Genomic DNA, 25,844 nt, shown 5'->3' on the forward strand with positions numbered 1-25,844 from the left:
TAATACAAACATCTTTTCCTTAATCCGGGCTGCTTACCAGGTAATGGTTGCGTTCGCATTGAAACAATTGAGCGTCGGCAAGTTGGACATTTTGTATTGGCTCTACAGGGTTAAAACCTCGGTATTCAGTTACGATGTAACGGATCATTTCGAGACTTTTGCCGCGTCAGACACATGCCTCGACCTGTCGCGAATATTTGCTGCTGCTGGTTATGCACTCGGGTAGCCAGCTCGGGTCTCAAATTGCAACGCATTGCCGATTGTCTTGTGGCAGAGATTTCACCCTCCCGATTTCTTTGTTTATGCATTTGTAAATATCCGTCGTCTCGTTTGCCTTCATCCTACGCATCCAATTTTCTGTCTGTTTCTGGCTTTCCTTCTTTTTAAGTCTCCTGGTTGTGTACTCACGCTTTCGATTCCCCTGTACTTGGTTGCTAACTTTATTGCCCTATTTCTCCAGTCCCTGTCCGCGCTTTCGAGGCACCGTCATTTGTGCTCTTCAGCCACGCCTTTCTGTTCATCCATGTTTCTGAGTGTGTCTCTAAAACCAATATTTTCCTCTGCGTTTCTCAGGTTTCAATAGAAGCCCAACCTTTGTGACTTCACAGTGCTTCATTTGTCGCTTTACGGTGGGGCCCCAATGCCCACCAGGCCACTTACCTTTGGATAAATTTCAACCGTGGCAGGGTCCCCGATTTTGCGCACAGAATTTTATTTACGACCTTTAGCGCTACATCAGCATCTGGCGCTACATCAACCCCCTGCAACGGCATCTATTACTGCAACGCTAACGCCGGCGGCAACGATGACGTCATAAAAGCGCCTCGAGTGTGCGTGTATTTGGTTTCGAAACAAAACAACAAGATGCTTTCTACGTCCCCGGTTAGAACACTAATACAGCGAGTGATGCACTGTCGCTAAAGAAGTTGCATCATCAAACGTCTGTCAAATTGTCCCTTAGATAAGAAGAGTGCTATGATGTACGGGCGAAGTCGGCTATATATTACCTGCGTGCACCAACGGATTGGTGGTTGAGCTTGTGGAATATTCCACAGACGTTAGTATAAGGAGATGTAACTGTCCGAACACAATTATTCGATTGTCCTCAACCTTCAAGCTCGGAGCCCTTGTAGAATCTTCGTAAAATACGTGCCTTCTTTTTTTCCATATATAGTAACTGAATGCATCACTTGACCTTTTTTGGACATCATTTATCCCCAAGAAACAAATTACTTGACAAGGTGGTCCTGTGCAACACATCGAGCCGTGAGTATCTATCCCGCAGCAACAAATACATGTCTCGTGAAAATTCGTTAAACACAACTGTAACCGACAAAGGCACACCATGCGCAATGCTTATAGCCCCAGTTAACAGCTTAGGAGGTTAACTTGAAGATGCCACGCATATAATGAGAGCTACATAACACCGTAGAACAAAGACCAAGTGAGTTTGAAATAAAAAAAATTACCGTTGTATAAAATTGCAAGCAGAACCCCCATGACACGGAACCAATAGCGCAGACTTAAATTTCTTTGAATGCAAAAGACAAACTTCGGGCAGAAAAATAAGCCCTTTTTGAGGTGTTAGGCTTTGGTGGTGTCAGTAAGAGTGCACGGTTACACTGTGGATGCACCTACAGTAATGATATCTCTAACGCAATTTGGCTTGGTCTATATATTACTTAAAAAAATAGGAGAGGCCACGCAGCCATTCTTATACGTGTTTACACACTTCCACTCCCACTTTGCACAGTTCTTCCTATTAAATGAGTTAACAGTTGCGATCGAAATGAAGGAGGCTAATGACGCTAACCTGAATTTTATGCGCGTAAATTGACTCAACTATTTCTTTAGTGCATCGCGGAGCTAATAGTGGATTGCAAGTCCATCAGTCTTAACAATAACACGTATTTAGCTTTGTTGGTTATACCTATTAAGAAGAAACAGCGCTCGCAAAACTCCCACCGAGGAATGATTCGTATTGTGTCGCGACCTTTCTTTGGTTGTTTTTCATTTTTATTTTTGCTATTTGCTTGTAAGCTCACGTTCACGGGCCTACTTAGTGTTAAACTCACAGATTAGGACTAAAATCAGTCAAGTTAATCTGTGCTACGGCACGCGCTGGATCTTTACATTCATTGCAGCTTATGATGAGTTTTGATTATGAGTTGAATGTATGTCTTAGGACTCACCTTAGCTATCAGCAGAATATTTGCAGCTGTCCTTCTATTGGAAAATTGTAAGCGCGGCCATCCAATAAAAACGAAACGACTCATATTTTATCGATCTGCTTTCGTTCGAGCTGCGAAAGGCGCTTTGTCATTGAATGACACCCTTGAAATTGCCAAGTACTTCTTGCACGCTTGAATAGGGCGTGCTAGTGGTTTAGTCTTCGGGCGCCTAAATTTGTGACGGCAGCTTCGCAAAGTGAACATCCTCCCACCTCTAGCAGTGTACCACGATGCCGCCAGACACAGTGACAGTTTGCGTTCTCGTGTTTGTGCAACAAAAATGTGCAACATGAAAATACTTTGCTGCCATCACCGCCCCACGGACAACCTGGTGCTGCTTTGAACAGTGCTTCTATATTTGGTTTCGTAGTTAAGCTAGCACACCGTTACGATGACCGCTGCCACCTTTTTCGCCAGCTCCCATATACGTCACCTATGAGATGGCCCGAGTGGAACCTATACCGGGCGTCGACGCGTAGACCTGGACAACCTTTCCGTCGGTAAACCTGAGACGTAATATGCACTTCCCGATCATCCACTATGGCCAGACCAGGATCCGGTAATTTGCTTGTGAGTTGTGCTGCCACACTGAAAGCGTCCAAAAATATAGTCAGACGATAAGAATGAGAAGAAAAAGATTATAAATTTTGTTTCATCTCGTCTTGGCTACTGCTCCGCCTGCACATCTTGTTTTCTTCATTTATGTCTAAACACATATTCTGCAAGAATACTGACAACGCATGCGCAAAACATTCCCAACCTACTATAAGCGATTTCTATTCATATTCACAACACTATTTATCAAGCAATTTTAACTTGAAGCCTTTCTAATCTACTGTCGGCTATTTCATTCACAAGAAGTCACCATGGCATTAGGCCTAGAAAATTGCTTGCAATTGCTTGTTATTGACAAAGGTGGTATATTGTACCCAGTGTAGAGTACATTAAAGGACGTGAAAACTCTTCACACCAGACTTGTAGGATCATTTGCTTTTTTCAAGTGTTTAGGTCTAGCCAAAGGTTTCCCAGCCCTCAATTTGTGGGCTCTACAGATGGTCTTACCATAGATTTCCCACAACTCATGCCTGAGGACGATCGTCTGCATGCCTGCTTTCCAGCCGCGCGCTGCGAAAGAAATACACCGAGTGCGAACAGGGTGTGACCTGCAGCTTGCCCATCTCACACTGTGTCTGCTGGATAGGCCACACAGGTCGGTGTAGGGATGAAAGAGCGAGGCAGTACGTGAATGTCTGTGCTGTAACAGGCTTCCAAGTGGCATATTGCCGCAGCTGTGGTTGCCGCGCCCCCTTCTGAACAGCGCCCCCTTGTGTTGTTGTTGTTGCTGCTGCCTTCAGCAGCAGCAACAACAACAAAACAGAAAGACTGACAGAAACACTTGTGTTATCCTATAGGCCGTGGCAGTTTTCCTGAGGGGTGGTTCCTGCGTTGCGATGCTGTGTATTGCCTGATCCGAAAAAGGACAAAAGCGAACAGATTAACCTTTTCCCGACAAGATTTTTTTGTTTCCCTAAAGCTTTACTTCCCTTGCGTTGCTGTATAAGTCCTGCTTGTGTTTAAAAACATTTAGTTAATAGTAAGTGGTGTTCCCGATCCTCTCTGTTTTGTAGTCTGGTTTATTGCTCGAGTTCGTAATTTCATTGTACTTACCCTAATGCCGTGCTACAACATTCCGTAACTTTAAATAGAAAATCCCTTCTTAGACAGTGCTCGCTAAGCAAGCAAATTTTTTTTTATCTTAAGGTTATTTTCGTCTTATGAATAGCTTAATCGTTATATTTTATGTGTCGCGGTTTGTAAAGTACCTAATTACAAAGGCTGAACTAAGTAAATAGAACAAATTAGGAACAATTGATGAAAAGAACATCATGCTAAAATTTTGCGTACAACTCAGTTTCACAAGATAACAAACGCGAATGGGTTCCGTTAAATAAAACGTGTCATATCTAAGACTAATTAACGTGCTTCTGCAGTAGCTCCTGTTCCTGCTTGCCAGTAGTGAACATATTTTCTTGTTTGCTTTTTATTATAAATGTTTGTCGATGCATATCCAAGGAATTCCTGGCTGGTAATTTTTACATCACTGCTCGGGATATATTAAAAATCTTGGCGGCGGTACGCGGTGGGAGCCAATATTATATATATATATATATATATATATATATATATATATATATATATATATATATATATATATATATATATATATATATATATCTATGTTTAGCAACGCTGTGCAAGAACAGCCGCCGCCCCCCTCCCGCTCATCCTTCTTCATCCTTTGTGTTTCTAACCGTTGCTGGTTAGCCATAGTGTAACACGCTCAGGTTTTCTTTTCCTTCAACTCAACACCACATTAGGTGGATGCAAGATTTGCCTGACACAGCTTGTGAACGCTGTAGTGCCTCAAACAAATCAATTGCTAGAGGCGAAAGTGGTAACTTCTGTGGTAGACAAGCATAAACACAGCCTCAGATTACGCGTTGCATAAGATGAAAAAAAAAAAAAAAACGCTATGGTACGCATTGTGGTTAAATGTGAAGTATTTGTTAACTACTTCCTTAAAGCTTCATTCCACTTTGATTAGAACCCATCCGTTGGATTTGGATGTTCATTATGGCACAAAAGGCAGAAATTGTGCTGGAGTATCTCATGCTCGCATCAGTAGGGTGCGGTTTTGTTTGCAGCTGACAAGCCTTCCCTGTATGCTATGCTCGAGAACTATGAAATATGGGCATACAGGACGTGACAAAGATATGACGGCATCTGCGAGCATGTGCAAAACTACGTTTGATCAACTTCCCATGAAGCAAGAGAGTCGTATTGTTAGGCACACTAGTGAGAAAGGATGCGCATGCGCAGGGTGATGTTTCGACACCAGGCGCTGGCTTGGACAGAGGGGGCGGGAATGCGCCTTGACAAGCATTCGTAGATTGCGTCAAATTTGGCCGCGCCTCCACTAGCGTGCCCTCGGAAGTAACTGGCTGTAGTACAGTTCGTGTGAGGGTGAACATGGCCGGAGAAGAAACAACTCGACCCTGCTTTACGATGTCGGGCGGCCGCTGCAACGGTGACCAGGTTACGAGCACACCAGCAACTGATCTGGACAATGGCAGGTGAGCTTCCATTGAACATTTACTTTGAATAATGTCAAAGCTAGACACGCCGTCCCAAGCAGGTTATGGTTAGGTTCTTTCACGGCGAACCTTTCTAGGCGAGCTCTTATGCACTTTGCTCAGCGTGGCTTCTGTGTTGTCTTGGCGAATACGGCTCAAACATGAGACCATGGCGACATTAAATTTGCATCCATGTAGCCCCAGCACGTGGGCCGGTGTGCCAGCTCTAGCGCCTACGAAATTAATCAACAAACACGCCCTACCTAGCGTTGTTTACGGATCAAACGCTGTCTAGAGTGTCCTATTCTTTTAATAAAACTGTAGGAACACAAGGCCCAAAAAGAATTACGTGTTATGAAACAGACGACTGCGTTGATATCGCCGCTACCATTGTCGAACTTATATATCTGATGGTGCTTGTCCAGTCTCTACTTCCACCGCGGGGCCCTACGAGTAATGTCCACTATATGCTATAATCGTTGGCAGTCCGGAGTGTTTGAAGTTGACGGTCTGTGTGTTTAACGGTAGAGAGGCGGACGAAGTCAATGCCGGAATTATTTACTTGGCTTGCATTTATACGAATCCGTGACAGAGCGTCAGTGACCGGATTATCGGCACCACACATATGACAAACATCAGTAGTGAATTCGGAGATATACGCACCCTAATGAATCTCGCGTGGAGTGTGCGAAGAACTGTTGAAGATAATAGCATAAATGAGTGGTTGATGGTAGGTGAGAATAAAGAACTGATGCCCTTTGAGGTTGTGACGGAAGTGGTCGACTGCGAGGTAGAGTGCTAGCAATTTTCGACCGTAAGGGCTGTAGTGGTTTGTTGCGATGTCAGCTTCCTTGAAAAGAAAGATTTAGGCTGCCATGCCTTGCCGACCAGTTGTCGCAACACGGCGCCACCAGCTATGTCAGAGGCGTCTACCAAAACGGACATTGGAGCGTCTGGTTGTGGGTGTGCCAGTAGAGTAGAGGTAGCAAGGGCATTCATTCATGGGAGAGATAAGAGCATATTCAGCAGCATTTGACCACAATATAGGCGTGCTAGCTCGTGATGTGCTGGAGAGTGAAGAGGCTGCAAAATTGAAGCACAACGAGGAATCAAAAAGAATGAAATTGATGAGGCCCAGAAATTCCCGTAATTGCTTGGTGGAAGACGGACGTGGGAAATCTTTAATGGCTTGAACACGAGATGGGACGGGTTGGATGCCATGTTCGTCTACTCGATGCCCCTGGAAATCAAAAGAAGCAACGCCAAACTCACTCTTCGATATGTTTACAACCAGGTCGTATTGACGAAGGCGTTCAAACACTTTACGTCGGTCTGATTCGTGTTCCGCAGCAGAGCGACTGAGTACAAGAATGCCGTCTAAATAGCCAAAGCAACAAGTCAGGCCACGGAGTATTTGATCGACGAACCACTGAAATGTTTGAACGGCATCACCGAGGCCGAATGGCATGCGCACGTGCTAAAACATGCTAAAAGGGGTAATGATTGCGGCTTTAGGAATGTCTGAAGGCTCGACAGGAATCTGATGGTAGTATTTACTAGATCCAGCTTACTGAAGATGCAGCACCCATGAATCAATGCGGTGAAATTGTGGATGTGAGGGCACCTATCGGTAATCGTCACTTTGTGGCAGTTGCGAAGGTCGACGAGAAGGTTAAGCTTCCAAAGAAAATCAGCGACGTAGATTGGCCCGCAGACGTGAATGAGGGTGAATAGCCATCGAAGAGGGCGTCGTCGACCAAGGTCAAGAGTGACAGATTTCTGGCCTACGTTTTAATGCTGAAACCGTTGACGGCAGCGAGAAAAGACGTGTCATGGCGATGTCTTCTGCGGTCTTGAAAAGTAGGGGGAATGAAACAAATTTCCGCACCAGTGTCTACAAGATAGCGAACTTTCGTGACGTGGTCGGTGATGTAGAGGACATCAACACAGTGATCTGTTTAATAAATGGCGATTCTTTGTGGGCCTTCTGTTCCTAGAAGTTGGCGACCCGGACGTGATACCACATCGCAACTGTATACGTCTACAAAGTTTCTTCTGGACGCCACGGAACCGGCCGCCGAACAAGGACGTCTCGAAGGACGTCCTTGTCTTCCGTCGCCGCAGTGAAACTTCCCGATTTCTGGCCCTTAGACTGTGAACGCTGCTTCGTCCACATCTAGGCGCAGTTTCTCCGTCCCCGAGTCGACGAGAATATGTTGTTGTCCTGAGTGGCTGTGGCACATACCCACAGTGGGGGATTGACCATGAATCAGGCGGTTAAATTACGTGTATAAAAACAAGGGAGTTAACAATTTGAACGTCGGACTTAAAAAGTAAACGTTTCTCCACACAAAAAACGAGAAAATATACCTGATTGTGCTAGTCCTGTCTCTTCTTCTTTCACCGCGGGGCTCTGAGTGCTGTCCACTACAAAAACGAAGCTTTCAATGTCTTGGGGTATCACGCGCTTATCCGGCCAATTTATTGCCAAGTATGGTGGGCCAGTTCCGCAGGTAGGGCCATACTAAACCTAATCTTAAGTTAAATTCTGGGAGTTACGTCCAAAACCACGATGTGATTATCAGGCACGTCGCAGTGTTGGACTGCGGGTCACTTTTGACCACCAGGGGTTCTTAAATTGCACGCCACGGAACACGGGTGTTATCAGGCCCATATCAACATGCGGATGCAGCTTCCAGGATTTGATCACGCAACCTCTGTCTTAGCAGTGCAACACCCAATTCTCTAGGCGGCCACGGCGAGCGATATTAAATTTGGTTGATCGCGGAACTGATGCGCTGTAAAGTTTGATGATCTCGATTACAGTGGTCATGTGGTCGGGGTTTCCGTGTCATGTGGTCGGGTTGTCTGTGTCTTGCTGATTTTGTCAAGCAAGTGCATTATTATGCTGCAAAAGGCTTTCAAAAGATGAAATTTTATAGCTGCGTCATGAAAGCTTAGCTTCATATGGGCTTGAAAAAGCTCGCTGGTGCACTATGCATATTTTATTAGAAAAAAAGGCCCAGTATTTATATGCTACCCAATATGTGCGTGGCCGTGCAGGGCAACAAAATGATCACGCTTCTAAACGTCTATTTGCTTACGCTCTTCCGAGTGGGGCTCTCGATAGAAATTTTTCTAGATTGGAAAATGGTGGTCAGTCACAGGTTATTGACAGAATGTGTAATCCCATACTACAACGGCCGTCTTGCCGCTTTATATAAAGCGGCAAGACGGCCGTTGTAGTATGGGATTACACATTCTGTCAGTCAGGCACAAAATATGTTTCACGGTGTGATACAGAAAGCACGAAGACGTTCAAGAGAATGTTCACCGACAATTACGATACACCCGAATGCTTTTCACTTCGCGGTATATTGGCTGGAGCGGACAAACTGTCCCGTGCGGTACGTTGCAAAGGGAGCGAATTGTGGCGCGACTGCCTCGTTAATCGGCAGATTGTGACAAAAAGCGCGTGCATGACGCGTGTGCGCGATTTAGAACAGTCGCTGCAAACAGACCTCCACTTATGCAGTGCTTTTTCATATGCAGGTTCTGCGACATAATTTGAGCCAAAGTTTTAAAAATGAAAGGCCATCCGGACGCGTGTTGAACCGAATGCATAATGTTGGTCTAGAGTTACTCAGGCTATTCTTTTATTTTCCCTTTACCTAACGGATTAGTTATGTTTAATTAATCAACATTCTAAGTATTGGCTGCACGCCCCAAGTGTGATACGCAAAGTTGTAGAGCACCTTGAGAAACCTCTAAAATTGTTTCCAACACGATATATCCCACGTGGTCAATTTTTCTGCGTTCCAAAGAAAAAGCCCGCGAAATATGAAAAAATACCACGTGACGGGGTGCTGGCACGCTCTTATTGTGCTGCTCTCAAGCGTGCGAAGGAATAACAAGGTCGGCTGCAGCGGGACTGGCCCGCGACAAGGTGTTATGTCTTGTGTAGGTATCTGAGCATGGGGCTCTTATCGAATGGCGGTGCAAATGCATGCTGTTGACCGAGCATTGCCGAAGCGATAAAGCGTCTAAGGCCACGAAAAAGAAGACGAAAGCAGCATTTTGATTTCTGCTTGAAAGAAGGAAAGGGCGAAGCACGTGGTAGCGATGGAAGGCGATGACGGTTGCTATAATTTTGCCTTTGTACACAAATGACCTTGTAGTAGTTGTCGAATGGAACGATGATGCTACAACTTTAAACCTTAGCGCTTAAATAAGGAGGCAAAGTCACCTCTTCGGAGGCAAACTCAGTGGCCGCATTCTTCGCTTTCGCATGGGCACGTTGTCGCTGTCGACGCCTCCCCTCGTACTCGGCTTGTTCTTCGGCCATGTGCACAATGCGTGGTCTTCCCACTCTTCTCGTTTTCGTTGGAGTTGCAAATGTTGCAAGGATACACCTCTGCAATGCACAATCCGGTTCCTACACACCACCGAGGCTACCATGGCGTGAATTCGCGTGTTTTTCTCGCCACAACTGCCGCTCCGTTGTATTTAGTCCAGACGACAGCAGACGCAGCCGGCAACGACGGCGGCCAATGCGGGTTCGCTCCCTCACTGTGCAGGTGCGGCGCATGGTGAAATCACGTGTCCTTTCTTGCTTCTGCATCGTACTATCATGTATATTTGTTCAGTTTACAGACGTTAGCCAAGCCTGATACATCCAGGAGCATTGTTAGCTGGTGCGGATTCTGCGCGCTTCAAGGCGATACAAACCAGCTTATTTTTACTTCTAATTTATGTTTCAAGACTCCCATATTGTATTTTTAATGTAGTGGAGTACGTATTAAAAAAAGCAACAAATGATACCTCTTTAGTTCGCATTACCTGTCTGAATGCACCTGAACTCTAAGCCGCATTATTGCCTGTGGATATTGGTCTAATCAGTCTTCTATAATGTGTATATTGTACAATTAAGACGTTATAAATAAAAGCAGTAAACCTTGTCTTTGCCTACAACAGAATGATTTTCCTTCTCAGCTAAACTTTATTTGTGCTCGGTATGCATACTCTCGCAGGAACCCTGAAGATGCCAGGGAACTGCCGCTGAGCCAACAAGAGAGCCAGGCTGCTTACAACAACCTCGTGTGCTTTGATTGCGGGGTTGCCTTCGCTTTTGCGGAAGCCTTCCAAGATCACATGACCACCCACACGACTCGGTAAAGTTTTTATACCGTTATTCTCATTATTGAGTATCGTTCACAAAACGTTTACGACTTCAGGATACATTACCGCATACGCAAAAGAGAAAAGCCCTTTGTGTGTAGAGTGTGTAGCTGTAAACTTCCTCGGAATGGAAATCAGTGGACGGCAGCTGAAGAATAGTGTTGGGCAAAAATGTTTAGCCTGGTTATCTAAAAAAAAAAAAAATGTTCTACGTGAGCTGTACGGTAGGTTACCTTGCTGAATACACGTGTTCATCTCAATGCTGGAGCCGTGGTTACGATGATATCTATATGCTTTCCGGCAAATAGTATGTTTGATAGGTTCCGCATTGCCACGATACTCGATAGAGCGCACACGGGGAGTCGCCGTAGACCGTGCTGGCCCGTATTGACGACCGACCACTTCCGGAACAGGCAATCCTCGAACGCCTACTAAACAGTCGTCACACCAAGTAGGTCAAGGCACTATAAAAGTGATCACGTTAGAGTGGCGTATTACGCCATTGGTATACGAGAGCGAAACAGACAAAACGCAGGGAAAGGAGAATCGCAGCACAAGCGCTCCTCGTGCGGTTTCCTTCTCCCTGTGTTTTTTATGCGTCACTCTCGTATGCCGGTACGACCATTCCAACTAGCCCGACTTTCGAGCTTGCCGAGGCCTATTTTAGCGCGTGTCACAGCCCACGTTAGCCAAGCTGTTCAACAAAAGGAGTAAAAGCACGGTGCAAGATAAGATTTCAAAACCGACTGGTGTTCTGTTTTAGACTTCTGAAAACCGAACACGTTGATATTAAAGTTGCATCTCGCGCCATGTTTTTTTCTTTCTTCTTTCGTTGAACAGCTTGGCTAAGGTTAGCTGGAACACCCTATCGACATACCTCTCGTAGTCGTTTCTCACCTCCTCTAATTTTGATCACGTATTTCTCTTATTTCTCTGCTATCCTTTCTGTTTTTCTTTTACCCCTCGGCCTTGCCTCACTGCAAGCTAGTAAACTAGAATATCCTTTGGTTAACCTGCCAGCCTTTTCCATCCCAGTCTCTCGCTCTTTCTTACTAGGCTGTGTGGAGCAAGTACAATCATTACCAAGCATTCTGATTCATAAGAAAGCCGTACAGATACTTGAAATAAATCACCAGCGCCGGATACGGCGTTGGCCCCCCGAATCGCGTGGTCAACGCTGTAGTACACGCCGCGGTTGTATCCACTTTGCAGGAAGCGCGGGCGAGGACACCGAGGCGCCGTAGCAGCCGCCGGAGAAGAACGCCCCTCCTCCCTCGCCTCACCCCCCCCCTGCCTCGCACGCCACCGGAGAGGGCACGCATCCCCATCCGGGGGGCCGCGGTCCTCGCTCACGCACGCGAGATTGTACCGCGTTCGCCGGCTCCCGCTCACACACTCTCACTTATACGGAACCTCACGGCGACGGCAGAAATGTGCCAGGAGTGTCCATATAATTGCTATCATAATAAAGATGCTTGGACTGTGAGCGCTTTGATGTCTACATTATCAGACGAGTGCGCGAAAGCGAGATATCGAGAACGAAATGGATCTCTAATAGCTGACTCCTTTTACCTGTACTTCCGAATAATAAACCCAAAATTTTAGATAGCCTAAAATGTTTTTTATGCGGGCTTGCAGTCAATTTTCAGCAGCTGTGACCCGCGTGTGGGAAAGAACTCTGTTCTCCCATCAGTTTCGTGTAGCATGGCTCGATGCCGCGGACTCGGAGCATGGCATATTGCAACATCGTCGTTTCCCAACTTCAGCAAACAAGGCGCGTGTTACACGACTCCAAATGAATGATCGGACAGCAACGGCGCTATTTGCTACTAATGTATTCCCTGCAAAACGGTTACCACTGAGGAGCATGTACGTTCTTCACCGAACTGCATAATTTCAGATTCGGCCACTTCAGGGTAGTAAAAATGTTCATAATGGTGCTCGGTGTCTGTATTGCCGCAGAATTCCTGGAAAAACCCGGGAACCAGCAAGCGACAAGGAATGGAACCAGATTCAGAATACAGCCATCGTGTGCCATCTGTGTGGTGCTGCGTTCACTGACATGGACACTTTCCAAAGGCACAACGCCGGTCACGAGAATAAGGAAAACATTCCAAGCCAGGTACGTGTTAAATTTGTTTAAAAAAGATTACCGCACCCTGTAGATACATTACCGAAAACAGAGGAGGAAAGAACCATTTCGGTGTGACTTGTGAGACAGCGAATTTTCTGTGCTAAGGAGGGCTGACGAGCCATATGCGTAAGCGCCATTCCGCCGCAGTCGTTCAAGTTCCACCTCTCTATGCTTGCATATATAGTTCGAAGCAACGACTGTACTGGCACGTTGCCCAGTGCACCGCATGTGGCCGTGACCTTGGCACCAGTGTAACAAAAAGTCTCGCGAGAACGTTTTTGAAGTATACCTCAATGACGCCGTGGTATGTCGCTTAATATCGCAGAGCCGATGACTTGGGCCGGAATATTCGGGCAAATTACTAACTTATTCACAAACACAAGTGGGAAATTGTTCTCATTCATGCCTACGGCTGAATAAAGGACACGTACAAGATGTTTACGGCGGTTATCTCAAGGAATACTGTTTGTGAGCCATTGTGGCTAGTTCTCTTGCAGTATACAGGCTTAATTATTGATGCTCTAGACGTGTTTGTGATGAGGATTGTACACTTTCCGGATCATATGCGATCTTTAGCGAGATATTTTTAGCCGTAATAAAGGAAATGACACTTTTGACGCAGTTATGATTTTCGACATTCCATGAAATGCAACGCCGATATTATCGAACCTTCATTGCCTACGTACGCAATAGTTGCTTCATTTTGCACAACTAAAGCTTTGAAAACTGATACAGATTTGGTTATCTGAAGCAACTGAATGTTGTGCCACCTTACCAATAGAAAATCCTCATTTAAGTGTGAAATTCACAGCACAACAGGAAATTAATGGCGTTCAAATAGAAACAGTGGGTTTGCCAGTAGCAGCGTGTCCTTCATATTATAGCGCACTTGGCGACCTGACATCTACGACTTCCTGCTTCTATTCATTTCGTGTTCTGGGACGATAAGTCTGCACTCCTCAAGGTTTAACTGTTTTCCTCTAAAACGAGGTTATCTTGCATGAAAATATGTACTTTATTCAATCGAGATTGATATAGAAGCACGCTTGATTAAATTGAGTATCTCAGTAGTAAGTAGGTGATCACATTTCTCAAAGTATCGACAAAGAGTGTCGCAGTTTCGCGAAGTATTTCTAGAAATAGTAGTCCAAAAATTACACAAAATGAAGATCTGCCATATAAATTTCGGTATATGTTCGTTTACTAATTAGCAAACACGGTGGAACGCACGCACAGGCAAATATGAATCCATCTCACTTGATGACCGCGGAAACATGGCGTCAAAACGCTGGCATGAGGATTAGCGGAAGCAGCAGCGAGCGAATAGCTCTTCGTGCTGAGTCTCGCTTCAACGCGAACTAAGCGACAAGAAGAAAGCGCACAGGAAGCCACACTGTTAGACAAATGCAGACCCTTTGGGTCGTGTTTTGCACCACAACAATGATCGTCATCTGCCTTGCTTGCGTTTCCTTTCCTGAAAACGCTGCGCTCGCTACTTTCCTGTCGAGAATGCCCTTTCATGCTGACAACGCGCATGCCGTTCGTGACTTGGAAGGACCGGGCTCGCGGCGTTAAAGAAAGGAAATGCGGACGAGACAGATGACGATTGTTGTTTTGCGGCAAGATACGACCGAAAAGGTGTAATTTTGTTTAAGAGTGCACTAAAACTCAGTGGGCCTGTACTGTGTACGCACGACAGATAGTTTTCAAGATACGGCCCAAACTGCCGCGTTTAGCCGCGCTTTAAGCAGCCGCCGCCGGAGTAGAACGCCCCCTGCTGCCTTGCACGTGATTGAAGACGGCGCTTCCTCCCCGTCTTCCTTCCGTCCTTCCTACCTTGTGAGCGTAGGATTGAGCCACCATGTTACTCGGCTTACCCTTGCATGCTTTCACTCCAACCCACAGCACATGGTATGGGGCCGCAATATTATCGAACTTGTACTTTATACGGAACATCACGGAAACGGCGATGCCGATGACTGGAGTGTCCAAAGTTGCCGGGAGTGTTCATATAATTTCTATCGCAATAAGCACCTGCACAGACGCGCGCGATGTGAACGTTAAAGTGCTCACGCTGCCTATTTCACTGAATGTGACATCGGAAGACATCTTCTGCACGGCGAAGACGAGAATGAGAGACTGTTCTTTGTTTTTTTTTTCTGTTTTGCATTTCTATTGAGCCGGCCAATACTGCCACTTAAATGCATTAGCCGTTTTATTTTTTCTTTGCATTTTCCTCAAACAAGAGCACCTTTATTCTTTCTCAACTCTCGCGGGTAGTGCACAACACAGATGATCTAACCCAATGTGATGAGGAGGCGGAATATGTGTTAATAATGGTAGTTTGTTGACAAGCTTTACCATTTAGTACTCCGCCAGTAACACCGTTACCACTCCGTCAGTGCTTGCGAATGTATGAACGATTGCAATGCAATCACAGTTCAGCGGTTTATGCCAACTGCAGCATCATAATTCACGGTAACAATGAGAAGTTTACTGGCAAAAAAGCAAGCGGGGAAAGGAAGCCAGTGCACTCAAGTGGCATCAGTATAGTTACTTCTAGAAATTGAACACGAGGCGAACAAGAACCGATAGCCTCCTCTACTATCGTCTCCGCAGCCCTGACCACGCCCTCAAACGGCGAAGTTACAATTGTTCCGATGCTTCTACTTTAACTGATTTAAACTTGACGTCACGTATTACTCTCCTGCTCAGTCGGGGCACACGACTCCGGCCGAGAAGGAAGATCTTCAACCATTGCCTGAGATGCAGGGCGGCCCCAGCAACGCAATGCAAGGTGCAAGCTGTGCCGGCGTCCAACAAGACACGGCGAGGTGAGCTTCCGCGGAACATTTCCATTGAATCTCCACAGGGACATGATCTTGGGTTGTAGCGCGAAGGGACACGGACACAGACTAGAAGCCGACAGGACGAGCGCTACAGGACAGGACAGGACAGGACAGGACAGGACGAGAAAGGACGGACGTCTGCTTCTAGCCTGTGTCCGTGTCCCTTCGCGGTACAACCCGATCTAATGTTACCGTACCAACTCGCCCAACTTCCTATCCTTTTGCTCCACAGGGAGGCTAGCTTAATACTGATAATTTACGCATTTTATTTTTATAATGCTTTTTGTCGACGTAAAAAAAGATCAGCAGTTCTTCGTCGCTCGATATGTCCGCGCGCGGGGTGGCGCCACGAAAAGGTCAGGATCATTGCTGCTTAGCAAAAGTTTTTTTTTTCTGGGCTAGTTCGTACAGTCAGAATCGAAAGATTGTGGCGGAAACAACCGAGCGCTAAAACTGCGGGCCACCTATTGGCAAAAATCTTGTCCTACAAGAGCGCTAGGCCGGAAATGTGACCTTCTTCTCGTTGAGGTGAGTAATAAAAGCCTCATACTGCACCGGCGTAGGTGACGACTGCAGTCGTCGTCTACCGCACCAGCAGTAGGGGGCAACGTCACAAGCACCAGACCGGCAGAAGGGTGTTCCTAGTGTGGCATGCTGCATGCAACTAGCTGCGCCGCAGTTAACGTCTTCTTAGTCGGCATCGGTGCAAGTGCTGAGCTAAAGGGGGGGGGGGGGGGGCTGCCGCAGCTGTGCGCGTTGGCACTCTGCGCTACCTTCCCTGCTCGTTAGAACGCAGGGTGTGCACGCTGTGTGAATCAGACATCTGTAAAAATTTTTTCTCCTTTTAGGGAAACGGATAACGTTTCGAATCGTTTCATATAACTCCTCTAAACGGGACGAAAACTAGGGTTTCGTAAATTGAGTTTAACCCCTAAATTGCACGCAAGACTAAGTTTTCCTGCGCCTTCATTCTGTGGCATATGTTCTCGAAATAAATGTTTCGCGAGGTATCTGCATTGTTTTTGTTTTTCGGAAAATTATGAGAACTGGTATATTGCGTTTGGGAGTCTTGCTATAGTCGCAATAACGCGTCACCGTATGAAAAAAAAAAAAGAAAACTACACTACGCCCTGCTTCTTTGAATGCTAATTTATTTGAACTTATCTTGCCATATTATCAAAATAGCATTGGCTGAATTTATTGGCAGCGACGATGATGATACTGTCCGGTCACTTTCTGGTAAAGGCGTTTCTTATAGAAGAGATGTCAGATTGTGCGACCTTGCAGAATCCATTGCAATTGGATGGATAGACAGGCTGCTTTGTATTGCATTTTTAGAAAACGTAGAGCGCAAGGAAGATACTGGACGAAGAAAAGAAACGCCCTACAAACGCTTACCCACAGTTGTGATTGAGCATGTGTGGCGTATGTTCCTTTTCTTCCTCCAGTGTCTTTGTTGCTCTTTAAGTTTTATAACTTGCAGAATCAAAGCTGCATTCTAGCGATACCATTTCTTTATGATAGTTGCATACGGAAATTTATTATCGTGTACCTAAACCGCAGTTCGAAACATTCCCGCATACAGCTCAGGACATGGACCCCTGTTGTACAAATGTAAATTTGGCTGTTACATTTCTTCTGAGAAATCCGTTATCATGTACATATAACGTTGTTTGTGTAAACCCGTATCTACCTACACGAATTAGACTTTGCAGGCATGTTAGACATAACATGTTCCTTATTTCCACGAAAATAGTGTCGCTGCTACTCAGTACTCAGATAACACCGGGGAGACCTACTAAACTGAAAAGAGGAAAAAAAAACAACATGAGAACTCAGCTATACTTCGCGCAGCCTAAATTCAAGCCAGAAGTGTTGCGCTTTCGCCAAGCATTGCCCCGAACATGATCTGCGCTCTCGCCGACTGTGAACATCACATAATGTACAAACCTCATAGGATACTGGGAAACATGTCATATAACGGCTATGTAATGCTATCGGGGACTTGCCGAAAGATGTCGGTTTGTCCCGACAGGCGAATCACTGATTGGGATAGCAAATTATTTGACAACTATACCAAGTAAGGTTAGTCATTTGATCAGTGGCATAAACTGCTACAAACGTTCGCTTACTGACTGAATTACCAAAGACGTTGTCACGCGTGCACAGGAAAACTCAACCGCATCTCACTCGATGAGCGTCGACACTTCGACATTATGCAGAACATCACAGCGACGCCAACGACGATTCCGTCTTCAGAACGCATAGTTTTGCCACCTCGGTACAAGCAGTGAACTGATTTTGGAAACTCACATGGCGCCCACAGAACGCAATGCTCGAGCACTGTGGCATACAAGTGCCGGCGGGGTTCAAAGCTTGCGGGATCTGCGTGAAGGCGTGCCAGACGACATTATTTTTGCCTTCTGCTAACACGAGAAACCGCGGAAAAACCGAAATGCATGCGAGCACAGAACGACGCATCGCGCGCCGTGCCATGTCTCGACGCCAGGCACTTCATTAGGCACAAATGCGAGACTGCACTTTTGCGCACCCTTGTAGACTCCAAAAAAATTTCACCCGCGCCCGTGAGGCTGGAAATGAGCTCCGGTACTGTTTGTTCGGGGTGTGCGACCATGGCGGAGACAGAACCGCTACCGCACTTTCATGCGTCCTTGCATGGCAACTGCCGAGCAGCGCAAGGTGCATGCCAAGCAGGCACTCCTGCTTGGCATATTTACTTACGCTCTTCTGGGTGCGCCGTTACATGGAAATTTTTCTGTATTGGAGAAATGGCTGTCAATTCCAGGTTATTTGATTACATAAAGCAGCAAGATGGCCGTTGTAATGTGCGGTCATACATCACCCATAGCACTACATTCGAGGCAGGCACCGTCAAACTTGTGGTAAAAACGCGCTGTTTTTGCTTTTGCTTTTTTATAGAAAATGTTTATTAGTCAATGAGGCACATACTGAAATACTGAAAATGCTGAAAGGTATCTATAGCGGCTCCACAGCCACCGCAGTCCTCCATAAAGAAAGTAACAAACTCCCAATAAAAAGAAAGGTGTCAGGCAGGGAGATACGATCTCTCCAATAATATTCACAGCGTGTTTACAGGAGGTATTCAAAGACCTGGATTGGGAAGAATTGGGATAAAGGTTAATGGAGAATACCTTAGTAACTTGCGATTCGCTGATGATATTGCTTTGCTTAGTAACTCAGGGGACCAATTGCAATGCATGCTCACTGACCTGGAGAGGCAAAGCAGAAGGGTGGGTCTAGAAATTAGTCTGCAGAAAACTAAAGTAATGTTTAACAGTCTCGGAAGAGAACAGCACTTTACCATAGGTAGTGAGGTACTGGAAGTGATAAGGGAATACCTCTACTTAAGACAGGTAGTGACCGCAGATCCGGATCGTGAGAGTGAAATAATCAGAAGAATAAGAATGGGCTGGGTGCGTTTGGCACGCATTCTCAGATCATGAACAGCAGGTTGTCATTATCCCTCAAGAGAAAAGTGTATAACAGCTGCGTCTTACCAGTACTCACGTACGGAGCAGAACCCTGGAGGCTTACGAAAAGGGTTCTACTTAAATTGACGGCGACGCAACGAGCTATGGAAAGCAGAATGATAGGTGTAAGGTTAAGGGATAAGAAAAGAGCAGATTGGGTGAGGGAAGAAACGCGAGTCAATGACATCTTAGTTGCAATCACGAAAAAGAAATGGGCATGGGCAGGACATGTAATGAAGAGGGAAGATAACCGATGGTCAGTAAGGGTTACGGACTGGATTCCAAGGGAAGGGAAGCATAGCAGGGGGCGGCAGAAAGTTAGGTGGGCGGATGAGATTAATGAATTTGCAGGGACAATATGGCCACAATAATTACATGACCGGGGCAGTTGGAAATGTATGGGAGAGGCCTTTTCCCTGTAGTGCGCGTAGCCAGGCTGACGATGATGATGATGATGAATGAGGCACAAACGTAACTCGGACGAAAATGCACTTGATCGCCAATTTCGCGATCAGTATCTCAGATCTGGTTGCTTCTTGAAACTTTGTTAGAAGTGGATACGCCTTGATAACCAACAGGGGAAAATTCTTGCACTGCAATATGTGCCATGAAGTAGTAATTAAAAATTAATAAGAATTTTTGCCAATTTGGCATATATACGTTTTGATTGCTCGGACAAGTGATGTTTGCGGCTGGGAGTAATCGAGCTCAATGAATAAATGCAAGGTATGTGACATAGGTGACTTTTTTTCAATATTGTGTTTTAAAAAAAACGAGAAATTTTTAGAACAGCAGTTTCTCATCGTTGCACATTTTAACTGGTCCTCCACAGAGCATGGGGCAAAAGGGTTCCCGATAATGTCTAGCATTGCTTGGTCCGTCTAGGACTACGCAGCGGGCGAAAGATTTCCCCCTGCATATAACTAAATACAAAGCAACGTTGTCTCTTTAAGCTTTGCAAGTAGAATGCATGTGCAGTATTATTGGGCGCCGAAGTAAAATATAAATTCATAGGCTGTGCCTTATTCGATTATTACAGTCTGCTGAAGAGGGCAGCATCTGCACATTTGCTATCCCATGTGATGTTTGTGGTTTAGCTACACTCATGACAGGAATAAAGGCTAAAGGTATGATATGATGACCAAAGTAGGATGCCCGTTGATGATATTTGCTTTAAAGGTGTACTGCCATGATATTTTTGAGTGTTTATTTCTTGCGGTAAATCAAAATTCTAGACCTCGAAACCCCAATAAAAATGGTGACAAGCCTATTTTCTAAGGTTTCGACAAGACTATTTCGAGCCCATAAGCCATTGGATACAGATGCTGCCAGAATATTTGTACCGTTACTGCCCCAGTTAAATCAGTAGGGTTATGACTATACAAGTGAGAACGTTGACATTAATGACGTAACTGCATGCATTGATTCGTTAGCGAAGGGCAAGACGCCCGGCCCGGATGGCATTACTGGCGAATTTTATTAGTGTTTTCCTTCCCTCTTACCATTTTTACTTCAGGTATACCGTAAGGCCTTGGAAGTAGGGTACCAAACTGCCCCAATGTACGAAGGGAACACCGTTCTTATAGCCAAAAGCGTTGATGAGACTAAATTGCAAAAAAGTGAACGGATATCAGCCTTATCCTTATGCAATGTGGATTATAAAATCTGTGCAAATGTATTAGCTAACCATTTGCAAGTCATACTAAGATCTTTGGTCGATAATCCTCAAACGTATCATCAATCATCAAACATACATGAATGTTCGTCCGAATGGACCGGCGGTGCCGGTCCATTCGGACCAACATTCATGTTACGAGATCAGTGCTAGAGTGTGTAGCTGAGGGGACTGTGCAGGTAGGAATGGTACAGCCAGATCTGGCTAAGGCGTTCGACTGGGTGAATCCCTCATTCCTGTTTACTGTACTACAGCATATAAATATGGGATCCCTGCTCCTTAGAGGTGTCAGAATGTTATGCTAATGGCTCAACGAGACTGATAGTGAATGGCTCTCTGTCCGATCTGATTAGGCTTGTATCATCGGTAAAACAAGGATGCCCTGTGTCACCGCTCCTGTTCTGCTTGTATTTAGAGCCACTTTGTATGAGCATACTGAAAGAAAAAAAATTCCAAGTGTTAAATTACCCACTAATGAGGTTCGGGTTCTTGCATATGCAGAAGACATGACTTCTCTTTGTACTGATAAAAAAAGAGTTCCAAAACTGCCCTTGCAATTACAGAAGATTTTTGTACGGCTTCGGGTGCAAGCGTTAACCTTCAAAGAAGCTCGCATTTTTTGTTAGGATTATGTACCACAATGCCATCACAATACGCAGGCATTCAATTGAAAAAAAATTGCATTATTTTGGTGTGCCTCTATCACAGCATACAAACAGCAACGCTCATTGGTCGGGAGAAGTTGGCAAAATACAACGAAAAGTGAATTCATGGCGACGGCGCAATTTGTCGATGTTCAGACGTGCTGAAGTGTGCAACGTGTTTTTTGCTTCTCGTCCTATGTTTGTGCTGCGAGTACTGCACTGCTCACAAATTCGCATTCAGGCACAGTATCGCGTATTTGGAGCGTTTGGAGTTCGACTTGTTAATCGATGCGGCGCAACAATCTGTTCGTCCATTCTCAACGTGGTGGTCTAGCATCAGTCCATTTCGTCGTCGGGCAAATTGTTTCTCGCCTGTTTTTCTTTCGAGACAGTGACCATCCGTTTTTGGCGTGAAATTTTGCAACTCCGTTTAGTTCGTTATCGTCCTAATATAGTAGTGTCATCACGTGCCAAAGATGTTTCGCAGGCTCCTTGGGGCTTTCTCGAGTAGGGTCTTGACACATTTCTTTTCTTGAACGTTAGATTCAGCCTGGACTACGTGCTCGCTGCGAGTCGAAAAGCAATTTCTGCGGCACTGGTAGACTCCATTTTCCCGAATCCTTTGTGCCATGCACCCTATTTAAGCCTACCATATGAGGATGTGCTTAAGCGCGTCCGAAAAATGTGTGTACCTCCTGGAGTAAAAACATTTTTCTTTAAATTACATTCGGAAAGACTCCCTGGCAAAGCTTGGTTGAATTCGAGGAGCTACTCAGTGCCGTGGTCAACAAACTGTTGACTCTGTCCACGTGCCGAGACCATAGATCACTGTTTCATAGATTGTAGGGACGCTGTACTTTTTGGGGCATTCTACAACGGACGCTTGTCAAGGGCATTCAAATCACTCCATATTTATTCAGGTTTATACTGTTTAAGGTTACGGGTGGTCTTCCCTATGACATGTTCATGACGCTTGATTTATACAATCAGTGGAGATGAAGACTGTGTGATCGCCATGGCAAAAACCCGCGATCTGCAAAATCTTGTTGCAAATGCACTTGGTGGACGCATGTGGGTGTTTGCCCGAGCTTTGAGTGTGTAGTCGTGTCCGCTCTGTAATATACCTTCAGTTTTCTTTTCCATGTAATAAAGAAAAAGAAAGTTCGGCGGGGTACAGTGGTAAGATACTGGGTTCGGGATCGTCAGGGCGCAAGTTCGAATCCCCGGCGACGAACTCCTTTTTTTTACTTTCATTATTTACTTTTTTTCACTAACAAATTTACATAGCTCTAAAGAGGTCTCTGTCAATTTTATTTAAATATTGATCAAAATCTACAGGACCTCATACAGCAGACGTCAGAAAAACGTCCCAAAATACGCCAGACTGAAATTTCTTGTTGTGCTTTCAACTGGATGTATGTATGTGTAATATATATACACACACACGAAGGGTGTTTTACATTGAGGAAGGCACGCGAGCACCAACCATTTCGATGGACCCTTCCAAGAGCCATAAGCTGCCGAAACGCTTGACCTTGGCAGCAGATTTCGAATATGCCTGCGTGTGCACGTCCCTAAGTTATTATTGTGGGCACAGGTTCACCCAGCAAAGAGTCAGTTTTGTAACTCACTGACGTGGACACGGGCCTCTTTCATCACTGTCGAAGCAACAGACGACAATAGGCTAAATTACGACGCTTTGTAATTCCCGCCGTTGGGCAGCACACACGACGAACGGCTTTCAGGCATACCACTGGACTTCTCTCCTCTCGTTGGTTTTAAGCATCACGAAACACGGCTCGATCGAGAACGCGGTTTCGAAGCTTTCTCGATTCCTAAGTTTCGGTGAACAAGGCGATTGTTCCTTAGCGCCAAATCCATTATCGGGAAAGCGTCGGCACTGTAAAATGAAAGTGTCCGTTGCAAAGGCGGTAGCACTCGAGAGGAGTAGGTTTTTCCAGCAGCCAATTGCACGATCCCAAATTCGGGTTCCTTACGGCGAAATCTTTCTAATGAAGTGCCGTCCCGGTCTGTTCTCTTGCAGAGTTCCCGACGAAACCAGAGAAGCAGCGCGGGAGCAGCCAGGCAACCAGGCTGCCAACAGAATCCAAGAGTGCCACGTGTGTCGGTTCACATTCACGGACATGAAAGCTTTCCAAAAGCACGCCGCAGACCACTTGCTCGGGAAAGAACACATGTGTCCCAAGTGTGGCGCATTGTTTGGTTGTTCTTCCTACCTCAGGGAACATATGCAGAAGCACGGTGAACGGCGCTTTCAGTGCCGCCTGTGCGGGAGAAAATTTCGTGCCAAAGCAATCCTCAAGTTGCATGCGCTTGCATGGCACGTAGTAGCGCAGGATGAAGCCGCCAGAGGGTATCCATAGCACGGCAGCACACACCACGAAACCGGACGGGCACGTCGATAAGCACCGTCGGACCTGAGGGTGGCATCGGCAGCGGTGCCGCCGGAAGTTCGCCCGGGAGGAGCGACTTCTCTGGATGTCGCCGTGGCACCAAGACGTGTAGTGTGCCTTCGCAGAAGAACTTGCGGTCTGGGCCCCAACTTTTCCAGCTATTCGCTAACTTCTTGACAAACAAAAGTGGGCTAATGTTATTCTTTCTGACAACGGCTGAACGATGCCTGCGAATAAAATTCTTACAGTGGTTATCACGACGAACACTTTACGCCAGCTCTGTGGTTGGTTTCTTCGAAGAACGCAGCCGTTCCTCGCCTTACCAGTCGCAGCAGCCTTGCCAATCGGCTTGGCTGGTGGATGTTATTAATGATGAACTATAACTTTGATTTGTCTATATAATGGACTTTGATGACGAGCGTTATTCGCATCCTCTGTAAAACGGCATGGAGATAGTCACCTAGCCTGCTTGATTTGATTCGTGTACTGTACATACTTTCATTTTTTTGTATAAAGCTCCATGATCCTTTTTTTTTATCCAAAGCTTCCCTATATACCTTTTATCGCTACCTAGACTTGCAACAGATCACGTCGTATCAAGTTCTTTCCTGCTTTTCTTAATACTCTTAACGTCTCTTGCTTATCGCGACTGCTGACCGGTTTAGGCTTCCACCCACTTTAAATCGAAGCGCTTTAGGAAAGTTTACGTTACTTCCGCGTCTCACTGGGCAAACTCTTTCGCATGTGATAAGGAGGTGCCGATTGGTCTCCGAAATTGCAATGCACGATAAACATGGCTCATCTGGTTGCTAATATTTGCTACGGTATCTTTCTGTCCTTCGCCAAGGAGCTCGAGTCTCAAATATAGCAAGGCACTGCCCTTTGCGTTATCCACCAGATTTTTCCTCCTAATTTCTTTCTTGCCGTTCTTGTAAATCTCCGTGGTCTTCGTGCTTTTTTGTTTCAATTCTTTGCACCCAATCCAATGTATCTGTGTCTCCCACTGATGGCTCTCGGCTACCTATTTAGGCGTTAAGTTACCGCTACTTGTTGGCCGATTTCCTCGACCTCTTCCTCTACTCTGTGCGCACGCTTTTTCGGGTACAGCTAGTTGGGCATACTTTTACAGTGCGCTCCGCGGATGCGCCGAGCGGAGCGCCACCTGGTTGCGCTCCATGGAACCCAAGCGGCGAATTTAGCGTGCGTAGTGGGCTATGATTGACTGGCCTATTCGGCAAGGGAACAGCCAGGCCACACCCGCGGTCACGAAACCGGATGGGGTTGGCAAAATCAGAAAAAAAAGCTCGGTGCAATTTACCCCCCCGTTTCATAGGGCAGCGTCCATCCATCCATTAATCGATCGATCGATCAATCAATCGATCAATCGATTTCTGAAACAAGTACCGGTCGAGAGTGGAGAATTTTTTTCAATAAACAGGGACTTTGGCGTGAGGTAATATTTTTTAGCCTAGCACTCTGCTGAGAGGTGAAGGAACAGGAGAAAAAAAGTAGGTATGAGTAATGAGGTGGATAGGTAAAGTAAGGTCCGATTATGCGAGCATACAGGTTCGTATCCATAGGGTGCCTTAGGAGTCTCGAATATAAGCTGTGTTAATAAAAAAAATTCTGAAAGAGCTTGATGGCTCGTAAGATGTCACCGTGAAGTGCAGGCATTGGCGTGTTCGTTGGCACCGTAAGATGTGCTGCTACGTAGTAAAAATGTATTGCAGAAATAAAAAGCAGGTAAGGAATTGAGGGGACAAGGATCATTGCAGGCGTAGGTATACCGGTATAATACGGGGATAGAGGTTTTAAATACGAAAGTAAGACCCAGATCAAGTAGTCGAAAGTCTAGATGGTCATGAATGCAATAAAGCCTGAGTAAATTAAGCTAGGCTAGGTGACAATTTGTGGCCAGCCCGTTATGCAGGGGATTTCATTAAACGTCCTCATCTTCATTATTCTCATTGCTGGCGTCCTATTTGCATTCAATTATATTTCGGTAATTGCGGTGTTCCCGTTACTTTCTTTTCTGTCATCCTAACCTTTCGGTTGATTTTTTTTTGCCAGTGA

The 25,844-nt window shown here is 45.7% G+C and overlaps 1 protein-coding gene across 6 annotated transcripts in view; it reads left to right on the plus strand.

Moving 5' to 3' along the window:
• Positions 1-5,049: 5,049 nt before the first annotated feature.
• Positions 5,050-25,844, plus strand: part of LOC126517700 (uncharacterized) — a 272,083-nt gene continuing 251,288 nt past the window's right edge. For 2 of the 6 annotated variants that reach the window (XM_055064509.2, XM_055064512.2), the window contains exons 1-4: positions 5,075-5,365; positions 10,396-10,536; positions 12,506-12,665; positions 15,393-15,511. In XM_055064509.2, coding sequence (XP_054920484.2) covers positions 5,262-5,365; positions 10,396-10,536; positions 12,506-12,665; positions 15,393-15,511 — 524 coding nt within the window. In that variant the 5' untranslated portion in view covers positions 5,075-5,261. Of the gene's footprint in view, positions 5,366-10,395; positions 10,537-12,505; positions 12,666-15,392; positions 15,512-23,401; positions 24,043-25,844 lie in introns of those variants that run through there. The other 4 variants (XM_055064511.2, XM_055064510.2, XM_072285472.1 and 1 more) reach the window with 4 other exon arrangements.

This window comes from Dermacentor andersoni, chromosome 11 (assembly GCF_023375885.2).
Source record: "Dermacentor andersoni chromosome 11, qqDerAnde1_hic_scaffold, whole genome shotgun sequence".
Lineage (NCBI taxonomy): Eukaryota > Metazoa > Arthropoda > Arachnida > Ixodida > Ixodidae > Dermacentor > Dermacentor andersoni.